Source organism: Stenella coeruleoalba (genome assembly GCF_951394435.1).
Source record: "Stenella coeruleoalba genome assembly, chromosome: 19".
Taxonomy (NCBI): domain Eukaryota; kingdom Metazoa; phylum Chordata; class Mammalia; order Artiodactyla; family Delphinidae; genus Stenella; species Stenella coeruleoalba.
Window position 1 is genome coordinate 32,727,116 of NC_137165.1, and position 13,921 is coordinate 32,741,036.

Consider the following 13,921-nt stretch of genomic DNA (forward strand, 5'->3'; position numbering starts at 1 on the left):
CTGCTCCGTGGCACGTGGGATCCTCCCGGACCGGGGCACGAACCCGCGTCCCCTGCATCGGCAGGCGGACTCCCAACCACTGCGCCACCAGGGAAGCCCTGTTTCTTTTTTATACTGTCTACTGCTTCATCGTGGCATGGTTTCTCTGATATTAATCAAAATGATTGAAGGGGTTTTACTTGTTCTGTTTCTTTTCTCTAAGTTTCTTTTTTTCTGCCTTTTTTTGTTCTATATTTTTCAAGTTAGAAGCTTTTTTTCAAGTTTGGTAATTCTTGATTGTCTGTTCATATTTAAGAGTGGGAAACTAAAAAGCAGGTTAGAACTTCTGAATGCATAGATGGGAAACTCTTGGGCTTTTCAGAGTCTTAGAGAAGACTATTGTCTTGCTTGGGGAGTGGAGGCCTATAAATAAAGTGAGGGTTAAGGGCTGGGATGTCTCAGACTGCAGTATAAGCATTCACATAATTCTTCTACTTTCAGAAAGGTGCTCTAGATATCCCTGATTGTCCGTCAGTTCAGAGACACCCTCTTTTACTATATCCAGAGAATAGATCTCTAGTCTCCTCTCTACTGGGGGATGGGTATTCATCTAGGTGTGTAGAATGGAGGTGATTTGGAGGTCTACTGCTCATATAGACTGTCTATATTTAGTTTCTGTCTTCATTCTCACTCCCAGAACTGCCTGGAGTTGTCAGTTTCTGAGGCCTTTGGGGATTCTGTGGTGTAAGTGGTAGATTGGTTTTCCCACCTGTCAGTTTAGTATTCTGCTTTCTCGGGTCTGCTAAGTCAGTTATCACTCATCTGTATTGGCTCTGTCTTCCAATATTTTGTGTTGTTGTCCCTCATCATCATCCTATGCATTTATGCCTTTTAAGAAAATCCCTTTAATGTAGTTTGAATTGTGTGTTTCAGGAAGGTATGAAATTAAGTACGTGAAATGAAGTACTTTCTTTTCTCTTTACCTGAAGTAGTTTCTTGCTTTTTTAAAAAATTTATTTTATTAAATTATAATTGATTTACAATGTTGTGTTAGTTTCTGGTGTATAGCAAAGTGATTCAGTTTTATATATATATATAAAACCTGAAGTAATTTCTAAGCATTGTCTCTAATCCTCATTACTTCTGTAAGGTGGGTATTTTTATCTTTATATTATACATAGGAAAGCTAAAGTTCAAAAAGATTATTTAAATTTCTTGTTCAGGGTCACACTAACAGTGATTAGCAGAGATGGGATTCCCACTCCGATCTGGCAGGCTCTAAAGCTGTAATCTTTCTACTACATAACACTGTCTTTTATTAGTGGAATGATTTAGGTGTGGTTGAGAGTGACCTTTTTAATTTTCTTAGCTTTGGGTAGCAGGCTTTGTAGTTGCTTTTCGTTTTACCTGTTTACACTGCAATGAAGTAGAAGGAGATCAATGAAAATTATTTTTAAAAATCATAATTATTCCCTTTAAACAAGTCATTCTTGTTGGTGTGTTTTTATAACCATTTTTCATATCTGATGAGCCCCTGCCTGTTTCTTTTTACTTTTTGAATAGTGATCACTTTTTTCTCTGTCATTTTGAGTTCTGCTCAAAATGCTTCTATAAACTAAATTTCATTTTCCAGGTAAAAGATGGTCTGAGTTATTACTGTCCTTGTACTCAGTTTGTGACTTTTTGATGATTAAGTTTTAACACTAGACTTTTTTCTATATGAAATAAGTATCAGCTGTTAGTATGTACAGTTATCCTAACATTTTAATCCCAAAGGACCTTTGTTTTTCCAAGGAATGTGAGGACGTTTACTCTCTCCAACCTTCAAATGCAGTAACTGAGACTTTGAGAGGGTTTGACTATTCATATTCATAGAGAAAAGTAAAGGTTCTCATTCTTCTCTTGTAGAACTGCTTCATATCTCAATGACAATTAATGGCCAATTCAACAAGCCATTATTTTGAGGAAAAAATAATTTCTACCAAAAATAATTCCAGAATGATGTTTTATTCTTATGCTAGTATATCTGACTTAAACCAGTGACTTCTGATATGTTTTATATAGTACGCCTGAACAGGAGCAGCTAATGGTAGTGTGGCTAAGTTGGATGATAAAAGAAGAAGCTTATTTTGAAAGGTAAGACGACTTTTTGTTTCAGTTAGCTAAGTAAGTTTTTCTTATCCCTTTCTTTGGAAATTCATATTTTCTTTTCTGTTTCAACAGTACTTCAGGCGTCTCTGCTTCTTTTGGGGAGATGTTATTGTTGGTTGCTATGTACTTTCATAGCAACCAACTTAGTGCTATCATTGACTTGGTCTGTTCTACTTTGGGGATGAAGGTAATTTCTTTTTATCTTCTTTCTAAAGACGGTGTTTCTAAGCTGGACATTTTCTTGTAATGTTAAGTAAATAGATTGTTTTCATTTTGAAATAATTTTAGTTGTTTAATAGTTTGAAACTATCAAGAGCTCTTAGGAAAAAATACATTATGAAAACACTATTCACAAGAATAATAGGTGTTCTATGTAGAAAACTTAGAAAACACAATAAAGAAGGGAAAGATATAATTCCATGTTCAGAGATATCAGGTACTGTTAATAGTCTGGTATCTGTTCTTTCTTTAAATTGATATACATATTTTGTAATTTTAATGAATTTACCAATATATGATAAGTACTTCCTCATATCCATAAATATTCTAATACAATATAATATTTTTTTTTTTTGCGGTACGTGGGCCTCTCACTGTTGTGGCTTCTCCCGTTGCGGAGCACAGGCTCCGGACGCGCAGGCTCAGTGGCCATGGTTTACGGGCCCAGCCGCTCCGCGGCATGTGGGATCTTCCCGGACTGGGGCACAAACCCGTGTCCTCTGCATCGGCAGGCGGACTCTCAACCACTACGCCACCAGGGAAGCCCTAATTTTTAATGGCTGCATTGTAGTTCATCATATGGACCGATCATGATATTCTTAATGGATCTTTTCTTATTTGCCATGTAGATTTTCCAGTTTCTGAATAATGCTTAGATGAATATCCTTATGTATGTAAATATACGCACAGGCACTCATACATGTATATCTTCAAACACTTTTTGGATTATTAGGATGAAGTTCTAGAAAGCAGTACTAAGTAAAAGTATGGTGATGTTAAGCTGTTTAATGTGTATTGCCATATTATCTTCCAGAGAGATTATACCAGTTTAACTGTTCTCATTAGTGAATGAGAGTGCCTATTTTCCTAAACTCTCACCATCACTGGGCATTACCATTCTTTTTAATCTTTGCAAATATGGTGAAAAATCGTCTTACTTATTTTGCATTTCTTTGATTACTAGTAAAACTATGGTTATTATTTTTTATAGTTACAGTTTATATAGAAGTTTTTTTGGGTAGTTTTAAAAAATCTATGTGTTTTAGCTGGTTTATTTCTTTTGTGAAAGGCTTATTGATGTCCCAGGGATTTTTATTGATTTATTTTTCCTTTTAGTGATTCAGAAGGGCTCTTTATATGTAAATGATATGCTCTTATGCCTTATATAGCATATTGGGTTGGCCAAAAAGTTCCTTTGGGATTTTCTATAACATCTTATGGAAAAACCCGAAGGAACTTTTTGGCCAACCCAATATTTCATTGATTTCAAGACATATTTTACCCAATATTGAAACTGGGATTCATTTCACAGTTGATGTGTAATGTTAATGTGGTAGTGTTTCACCTCTTTTTTTCTTGAAAAGCTACTATTAAATCTGTGGTGCATCTTATAATCCTTATTGTCTTTAAAAGTGGAGAAGTACAGGGCTTCCCTGGTGGCACAGTGGTTGAGAGTCCGCCTGCCGATGCAGGAGACACGGTTTGTGCCCTGGTCCGGGAAGATCCCACATGCCGCGGAGCGGCTGGGCCGGTGAGCCATGGCCACTGAGCTTGCGCGTCCGGAGCCTGTGCTCCGCAACGGGAGAGGCCACAACAGTGAGAGGCCTGCGTACCGCAAAAAAAAAAAAAAAAAAGAAGTGGAGAAGTACAATATAATATGTCGCAGTTGATTTTTCCCAGTCTTTTTTGCCATGTGAAAATTATTATTTTCAATGTGTTCAATACATTAAATATTTCTTTTGTGGTTCTTACTTTCTTTTTCTGCTTAGAAATGTTTTTCTTTCCTTAGGTTTATAGAAACGGTCACCTATATTTTCTTCTAGTGTTTTTGTGGCCTCATGTTTTAAATTTAAATTTTTAATACATTTGGAGTTGATTTTGGGTATGGTGTCATGTGCAAATCTTTATAGGTATTATCCAGAAAGATAGCTATCCTACCTCCATTTATTGAATAATCCACTTCTTCCTACTGGCTTGAAACGCCAATAATGGTATATTTACTAAGTACTTTTATATGTTGGTTCAGTTTCTGAGGAAAACCACACTTTAATGTTGGGTTTGAGAAGCTACTTCTGAAATAGAGTATTTGAACATTAATTTTATATATCACAGTCATTTTAGATAATAAATTTACCAGAGAAAATTGTGCTTTATATATTTTATTTTCACATGCTGTTGAAATTCTTTTGGTTGTTTTAGATTGTAATTAAGCCAAGCTCCTTGAGCAGGATGAAGACTATCTTCACACAGGAAATTTTTACTGAGCAGGTACTTCTTTTAACTTTATTCTTAGGTACTTTAACTTTCTTTTACAACATTCTTTGGGGAAAAACTTGTATGTTTCAGTTTAGGAGCATTATATAGTTTTTTTAATTCCTTTTTAGTTTCCAGTGATGATTTATTTAATCTTAGAAACTTCTGTAAAGAATAATCCTATTTAAAATTTACTTTTAAAGCTATTTACTACATACAAAAGCATGTAATAAATAAATTTACATATTTTGGAGACTTTGAATAGATACTTAAGAATATAGTCTTAGATATTGATGGTAGCAGTCTCACATAGGGTAATCAACTGGTATTGTCAGGAGAAAAATAACATAGAAACCTATTTAAACCTTTTCAGCTGTGAGGTGCATGTCTAACTAGATGATAAGCTAGAGTCTAAATTTCTTATTCTAGTATTTACCTGTTCTTATTTAGTTTTAGCACTTTTGTCCATGGGTAATCCTAATGATATTTTATTTTTCCAGTGATGGAGACTATTCTTTTTTTTTTCTTTTTTAAAAATTGAATTATAGGTGATTTACAATATTGTGTTAGTTTTAGATATATAGCAAAATGATATGGTTATACATATATATGTGTATATATCTATATTCTTTTTTTATTCTTTTCCATTATAGTTCATTACAATATATTGAATATAGTTTTCTGTGCTATACAGTAAATCCTTATTGTTTATCTGTTTTATATATGATACTGTGTATCTGTTAATCCTATACTCTCAATTTATCCCTCCCCATCCTTCCCCTTTGGTAATCATAAGTTTGTTTTCTATGTCTATGAGTCTGTTTCTATTTTGTAAATAAGTTCATTTGTACTGTTTTTCAGATTCCACATATAAGTGGTATCATACAATATTTTTCTTTCTCTAACTTACTTCACTTAGTTTGATAATCTCTAGGTCATTCCATGTTGATAAAAATGGCATTATTTCATTCTTTTTTATGGCAGAGTAATATACCATCACACACACACACATACACACACACACACACACACACACACCATTCATCTGTTAATGGACACTTAGGTCACTTCCATGTCTTGGCTATTGTAAATAGTGTTGCCATGAACATTGGGGTGCGTGTATCTTTTTGAATTAGGGTTTTTGTCTTTGACGGAGACTATGCTAAAATTTAAAATTAATTCCTGGGACTTCCTTGGTGGCGTGGTGGTTAAGAATCCGCCTGCCAATGCAGGGGACACAGGTTCGATCCCTGGTGCAGGAAGATCCCACGTGCTGCAGAGCAACTAAGCCCATGCACCACAGCTTCTGAGCCTGTGCTCTGGAGCCTGCAAGCCACAACTACTGAAGCCCGCGTGCCTAGAGCCCCTGCTCTGCAATTACAGAAGCCACTGCAGTGAGAAGCCCATGCACCGCAACGAAGACCCAATGCAGCCAAAAATAAATAAATTAATTAAGAAAATAAATAAAATTAGTTCCCAGGTTCATTTATCGATTTAAATCTCATAATACAAAAATATGTATATCTTAAAAAATAAAATATTTGAAAATACTCATAGATCTGTAATTCTTGCTTCTTTTTTTTTTTTTTTGGCGGTACGTGGGCCTCTCACTGTTGTGGCCTCTCCTGTTGCAGAGCACAGGCTCTGGACGTGCAGGCTCAGCGGCCACGGCTCACGGGCCCAGCCACTCCGCGGCATGTGGGATCTTCCCTGACCGGGGCACGCGGACTCTCAACCACTGTGCCACCAGGGAAGCCCAATTCTTGCTTCTTTTAGTTTAATTAATGTTCTCGGGAATTCCCTGGCAGTCCACTGGTTAGGTCTCTGCCTTTTCACTGCCAAGGGCGTGGGTTCAATCCCTGGTCAGGGAACTAAGATCATGCAAGCTGTGTGGTGCAGCCAAAAAAAAAAAATTCTCATTCCTTTACCAAACTCTGCCTTCTCCCATCAATGCACATACACTCCCACATAACAGTCACACATAGGATGTAGGAGACTCATAAGTTATTTTTCATGTGTTTAGTTTGAACTAACTGGAAGACACCTTTGGGGAGGGTCTCTGAAAGACAATTAGTGGTCTGTGCATGACACAGTGAGAATAACAATAAAAATTCCTGTTTATATTTATGTGATACTTTATAAGTCACATATATTTTTCCAAAGAAATTTATTTCCCTCTCGCAAAAACCTTTTGAAGCAAGTAAGACAATATTGTCTCGTTTTGTAGATGTGAAAATAGACTCAGAAGATAAAATGACTTAGCTAAAGTCATTGAGCCCAGATTTTATGATTCCAAATTTTATATATTTTTTAACCTTACTCTAACCCCCATCAACATATCTGTGTTCAGAAGCAACTTTTAAAATGTAGAGAACTTTACAAATACCTAAATATTTGTATGATGCTACCTCATCACTCAAAAATAATTAAATCACGTAATAATTGGTTTTTATCATTCCTTCCTGAGGACCACATTTGTATTAAGTTTTGACAGTCTACCTGGCTAATCCTCCCTCTTTCAGAATAATTTTATATTTGGTTCTGTCATATGTATTAATACTATTTTTCCCTTTTAGGTTGTCACAGCTCATGCAGTTCGTGTCCCTGTCACCAGCAACCTGAGTGCCAACATTACTGGATTTTTGCCTATTCATTGTATTTACCAGCTTCTGAGGAGTCGTTCCTTTACAAAGCACAAAGTATCAATAAAAGTATGACCTTACATTTATATTTCCAGCTACAACCTAAGTTAGTGCTTTCTTCCCAGTTCCGTTTCAGTTTGTAGACCTTTGCTGTGGGTTTCGTGTGTGAAGTGTGTCTAGTTACTAGTCGTTTATATAGTTATAGTAATTAGGCTCTCAATTTCAGATTTTTTTTTTAAATTTTTTTTTGCGGTACGTGGGCCTCTCACTGTTGTGGCCTCTCCCATTGCGGAGCACAGGCTCCAGACGCGCAGGCTCAGCGGCCATGGCTCACGGGCCCAGCCGCTCCGTGGCATGTGGGATCTTTCTGGACCGGGGCACGAACCCGTGTCCTCTGCATCGGCAGGTGGACTCTCAACCACTGCGCCACCAGGGAAGCCCAATTTCAGATTTTTAAAACAGTATAACTGTTCAGTTATTTACAAAATGTACACTAGTACCTTTTAAATTCTCAGTAATATCGTTTAGCTATTTCATTAAACCTTAGTAAAAATTGCCGTTTTCTGTACTTGGTTTTGTTCACCAAACTGAGAAAGTTGCTGGTTAGCCATGACCAGTATTTGTACATTTGTCATAAGGATATCTAACATCTAACTTGAACATATTTTTGATATGTTTTCAATTTGTTATGTAGTTGGCTATACCAAACGGTTAAAAGGTCCTCTAAAGAAAAGGCTGAACTCCAGGAGGTAAAAGAACTCTGTTTGGACCATTTCTAAGAGGCAATTTTATTTATAAAGAACCATGAACAATATATACATTGATATATCACATTTAATTATCCTTGTTATCATGATTTAGTGAAGTTATTTTCCATCTTGATTGTATCGTCTGCTTCTTTATATTTTTAGCAATATAATAGATAAGAATTAAGAGTCCAAATGCACACCCAGCGTATCTTCTTGGCCTCTATTTGTGTAGATAGTTAATCTCCCATAAGTGGTTGTCAGAGTCACTTTCTTAATCTGTCTGAGGGTTTGTTGTGAAGAGCTATCCCTCTCGCTAAATTTCTTTCTGTTGTGGGGTCTTCTACAACAACACATATGGTGCTCTAAATACTGATATAGAAGGGACTTAACAGTGTTTTTCCCACTACTTGAAAACTAATAGATTAAAAACCCGAAGTCCAAACTCAAAACTCATCATTTTAGATTTATCTTCCACTTCACGGTATTCTCAACTTTAGGGTATAAAAGTATTTCCTATTTTTAAATCAAAGACAACTGTGAAACTGGATAATTAATAACTGCTAAAAGTTAATAGTTTCACTGATTCATAAATAATGTAATATTATATGTGCTTTTAAAATTTTGCTTGCCTTTTCTTATTGCCATAATTGATTTGGTGCCTGCAACCTTCTTTTTTAGGACTGGATTTATAGACAGCTCTGTGAAACCTCCACTCCACTCCATCCTCAACTACTTCCTCTGATTGACGTGTACATAAATTCTATACTTACTCCTGCATCTAAATCTAATCCAGAAGCCACAAATCAGCCAGTCACAGAACAGGAGATACTCAATATTTTCCAAGGAGTCATTGGGGTAAAATAGTGGCTTTTCTACATTTATTAGCTTATTTTTCTTTTATTCTTTGGACTGACTCCATGTTTTTTTCCCTGATTATTAGAGGAGAACAACTTCTAGGTGGTTCTGAATTTAAGATGGTATTCAGTTTTTTTAGATTACTTATAAATATTAAAAGAATGGTATTAGTTCCAAGTAGTTTGTTGAATAGGCACTTTTTGAGGAATTCTTTCAAGAGCTCCATTTTCCTTTTGTTTTTTTTTGGCCGCGCTGTGCCCCTTGCATTGGGAGTATGGAGTCTTAACAACTGGACCTCCAGGGAAGTCCCAGGAGCTCCATTTTAAAGCTTAAGGAGTGCTGTGGAAGTTGTGTGTTTACCAACGGACTACATGACATTTCCACACGTTCAACCAGCTTTATTTAGTTTCCTGGGGATCTGAGATCTACCTAGACTATTAATGGAAAACTTGAAGAAAATCTTTTTTCTCCAAATATACTTAACTGTCCAATATCATTTTTAGGAATTATTTTCTTTGTGGTAATTTCAGATAATACTTGAGACTCCTGTAAAGCTTTTTGAGAAGCAGCCTGATGGGGCTGCTGTTGCCTTTTTTTCCCCTATCTTCTTTTTTTTGTGGTACGTGGGCCTCTCACTATTGTGGCCTCTCCTGTTGCGGAGCACAGTCTCTGGACGTGCAGGCGCAGCGGCCATGGCTCATGGGCCCAGCTGCTCCGCGGCATGTGGGATCTTCCCGGACCGGGGCACGAACCTGTGTCCCTTGCATCGACAGGCGGACTCTCAACCACTGTGCCACCAGGGAAGCCCTATCTTCTTTTTTTTTAAAAAAACAGTAACTTTTTAAAAATTTTATTTATTTTTGGCTGCGTTGGGTCTTTGTTGCTGCACGTGGGCTTTCTCTAGTTGCAGTGAGCGGGGGCTACTCTTCGTTGCGGTGCATGGGCTTCTCATTGCGATGGCTTCTCTTGTTGCTGAGCACGGGCTCTAGGGCGCGCGGGCTTAGTAGTTGTGACACGTGGGCTCAGTAGTTGTGGTGCACGGGCTTAGTTGCTCCACGGCATGTAGGATCGTCCCGGACCAGGGTTCGAACCCATGTCCCCTGCATTGGCAGGTGGATTCTTAACTACCGCATCACCAGGGAAGCCCCTTCCTATCTTAAAAACTGTTAAGCATGTTGCTTTTCATCTCCCAAGCCATCTCAAATTTAACTTAGACTTCAAGTTGTCTCTTTGAGTTTAATGCGAACACAGCAACACTTCTCCCAACTTGTTCCAGCTTGGGAGCAGCAACACTGAATAATCTATTTTGAATGCTTTTGCTATCAAAAAGCACTCATGAAATTTAACAGTATTTTAAAGTATTTATAATATTACCTCCAGGGTGACAACATCCGCCTTAATCAGCGTTTCAGTATCACAGCACAGCTTTTGGTGCTTTATTATACACTGTCTTACGAAGAAGCTCTCCTAGCAAACACAAAGACTTTAGGTAAGTTGTGCATAGGCGAATGTTTCTAGTGATAGTTCATCTTATTTGCTTATATTTTGTTACTCTCTAGGCTGCTGTATGAGAAAATAAGGTCAAATATTCTAACAAGCTCCAGCATCATTCTACAGTCTTTGCAATGGAGGCATTGTGTACTCTGATGCATAAATACATGTATGTGTGGGCATATAGCCACCTCTTAAGGCTCAGTGCTGCTTTTAGCAGGCTGAATTAATGGATAACTGAATTGTTTGTATTTTAACAATTTTAGTGACCTTACTAACTAAATGTAAATTAAGAGATAAACCTAAAGGAACTGCAACTGAAATATTTTTACTTGATTTCAATCTGTGCCCTATTCTTCCTTCCATTAGTGTGAAGAGTAACAGTCTAATCAAAGCAGTAGAAAAAACTAGTAGTAGGTTTTCCTTTGCCATTGAAATTATCACTGAACTAGGCTTTCAGACTTAGCTATTTCATATAATATCAGAAGGTTAGATTTAGCATAAATGATATCAGTATAAAGTAGTACGTTTTCCTCTATTTGAAAAAGAATATTCACCTGTATTTTAGGCTTGTTAAATATATTTAGTTCCATATTTGAAACACAAAGAGTGTCATTAAAAAGTCGTAGGCATATAATGCAGGGAGAATTCTTTTAAGGGAGGTAATTTGTCATAGCTGAGTGGTTTTACTTTTTGAAAGTTATAAATTAAAGTTACTCTTCAGTGTGTGGCAGACCAGTTTCTTTTATTTTCCTGAAGTATTGTGTTTTAAGTATTCTGTGCATTTCTCAGCTTCTTTCTTTTCTGACTACAGGTGTCAGGGTTGTACAGATGATATACCACAACTGTAATTATAGTCTTTGTCATATCGGGGACAAGATGGGCTAATAATAAGCATTAGGGGGCTCCCACTTTTATCCACATGTAATGAATTCTGTTAAGGAATATGACACTTGTGATTTAATGGATAGTAGAGGAATGAGTTACGAGGAGGTATTCTGGGGAGAACTCAGACCATTAATACTGTAGCAGGGGACTAAGATACACCCTTAGTTTTTGTTTAAATTAATGTCTAGCAAAAAAAATCTTAATACAGAAAAGTACAGAGACTAGTGTAGCCAACTTTTGTGTATATACCATGCAGAATTAACAGGTCACTCAGAATTTTTTGGACTGGAAGGACCTTTAAAGATTATGTATCCCAGTCCCCAATGACATGCTCAGTTCAACCCTGGTTCGTGTGAAGCTGCTGTTCTTTATGCAATAGTCTGATGGATCTTAATTGGAAAGTTAAGGATTTTAGGCTAGGAGTACAACCCAGCCTGGATTGAGTCTTGGAAAAGGAACTGGGAGATTAGAGGAAAGTTGTTAGGTTTTTCTAAGATTCTAGGCAAGAGATGGTGGTGGTCTGGACTGGTAGCAGTGTATATGTATTTTTTTCTTTTTTGGCTGCGCTGGGTCTTCATTACTGCGCGCAGGCTTTTCTCTAGTTGTGGCGAGAGGGGACTACTCTTCGTTGTGGTGCACTGGCTTCTCATTGCGGTGGCTTCTCTTGTTGTGGAGCATGGGCTCTAGGCACGCGGGGTTCAGTAGTTGTGGCATGTGGGCTCAGTAGTTGTGGTTCGTGGGCTCTAGATCGCAGGCTCAGTAATGCTGCAGGGGCTTAGTTGCTCTGTGGCATGTGGGATCTTCCTGGACCAGGGATCGAACCGTGTCCCCTGCATTGGCAGGCAGATTCTTAACCATTGCACCACCAGGGAAGTCCCTGTATATGTATTTTGAGGGTAGAGCTGAGAGGTTTTGCTGATGGATTCATGAGGTTTGAGAGACAGGAGCCAAGGTTGATGTGGAGGCTTTTGGCCTAACCTATAAAATGGCTATGGACTGAAATAAATGAGCAGGTATGTGGGGGATCAGGAGCTCGTTTTGGATGTATGGAGTTTGAGATGTCTGATAGACTTTCAAGTGGGGATGTTATGGAAACAGTTGTAAATACTGGCCTAGAATTTAGGGGAGATACCAGCACTGAAGCTTTGAGATTCTTCAGCATATATATGGTATTTAAAATCATGACATTAAGTAAGATTACCAAACGGGAAGGCGTAGGAGGAGACTCAGGAGGATGTGTTGTCCTGGATGCCAAGGAAAGAATGTTTCAAAGAGGAGAGAGAGATCACCTGTGTAAAATGATGTTGATGGATCAAGTAAGGTTAGGACTCAGCTGATGACCGCATATAGCTTGCTGGAGGTCCTTTGACCTTTACAGTTTTATTAGTAAAGTGAACACTTGTTTTTAGGATGAAAGCCTGATTGTAGTGGATTCAAAAGAAAATTAGAGGAGATATACTGGAGACAGTGCGTACAGACAGTTCTTTTGAGGAACTGTAAAGAGAAGGAGAGAAATGAATGTGATAATTGGAGAGGAAAATGAGGTCAGGAGAGGACTTTTTTTTTTTCTTTTTAAGGTGAAAGAGCTAAGAGAATGTTTGTATTCTGTTGGGAGTAATCTAGTAGAGAGGGAAGGCTGATGAGAGAATTCCTGGAGGGATGTCCTTGATAAGTGAGAGGAGATGGGATGTAGAAGACAGATGGAGGGATCAACCTTTCCTTGGAGAATTTTTTCCCATAGTTCAGGAGATTTTTTTCTAGTCTAGTTTCTTATCTCCACAGGGAATAAATAATTGGAGAATATGTCACAACATGAGAGAATTTTGCTTTTCCACAGCCAAAAAAGATAAGTATTCTTCCTCAAATTTATTCCTACCTGTGAAGTTGTGTTGTAGTTTCAGTAGCTTGTTAACTGGTCTGTGGTTTTGGTCTTTATATTAAACATTATTAGCAGCCACCAGGTAGCTGTAGAAGCTCAAATATGGAATTCTGACACTTGAGATAGAGCCAAGTATTAGAATATCATAGTCATTAAAAAATGGGTTTGTATATGTACATATTTTTTCACATATGCATATTTTTGATTTGTTTTAAAATATTTATAATCCATGTGTATATATTAATTTTAGTTAAATAGTGTATTGATCCAAAAGAATATGTGTAAGAAATAATAATACAATAAATCCCTGTGTACTAATACCCAATTAAAATATGAGCATTACCATTATATTTCCAGTTTTTATACTTAAAAGTGTTTCCTATTTATTATATCTGAAGACTTTATTACTAGGTAAAAGTTTGTTTTTACATGCTTTTGAAGTAAAAACAATACTAATGAATATTGAACATATGAGAAACTGTTTATCTGCTCTTAAAGCAGCCAGTGGGATCCTAAACACAGTCTCACTCCTAAGTAGCTAAAAGTATTACTTGCTTAACTCTCTCCCTCAAGCTTAACTTCATTTAAAAACAGGGTCTGGCTGCCTTTTCTGCTTCTGTCCCGTTTCGTGTGAAGTTTCCTCCTTTGTCAGCAGCAGAACAAGACACATACTGTGGTATTTGGGAAACTGTAATGTTTACTGCCTCTGAATTCCTGAACTTGAAGTTTTTCTTTGCACCCGATAGTTAATTATTTTCTTCCTAGAAGAAAGTTAACTCTAACTGCCTCTATCAAAATGCAAAAACCTTTAAGCA

The 13,921-nt window shown here is 37.2% G+C and overlaps 1 protein-coding gene across 6 annotated transcripts in view; it reads left to right on the forward strand.

The window, feature by feature from the left end:
* Positions 1 to 13,921, forward strand: part of INTS2 (integrator complex subunit 2) — a 53,680-nt gene that overhangs the window by 17,264 nt on the left and 22,495 nt on the right. For all 6 annotated transcript variants that reach the window (XM_079905385.1, XM_079905390.1, XM_079905386.1 and 3 more), the window contains exons 10-15: positions 2,044 to 2,115; positions 2,203 to 2,317; positions 4,549 to 4,617; positions 7,179 to 7,313; positions 8,672 to 8,848; positions 10,229 to 10,337. In XM_079905385.1, coding sequence (XP_079761511.1) covers positions 2,044 to 2,115; positions 2,203 to 2,317; positions 4,549 to 4,617; positions 7,179 to 7,313; positions 8,672 to 8,848; positions 10,229 to 10,337 — 677 coding nt within the window. The remainder of the gene's footprint in view (positions 1 to 2,043; positions 2,116 to 2,202; positions 2,318 to 4,548; positions 4,618 to 7,178; positions 7,314 to 8,671; positions 8,849 to 10,228; positions 10,338 to 13,921) is intronic.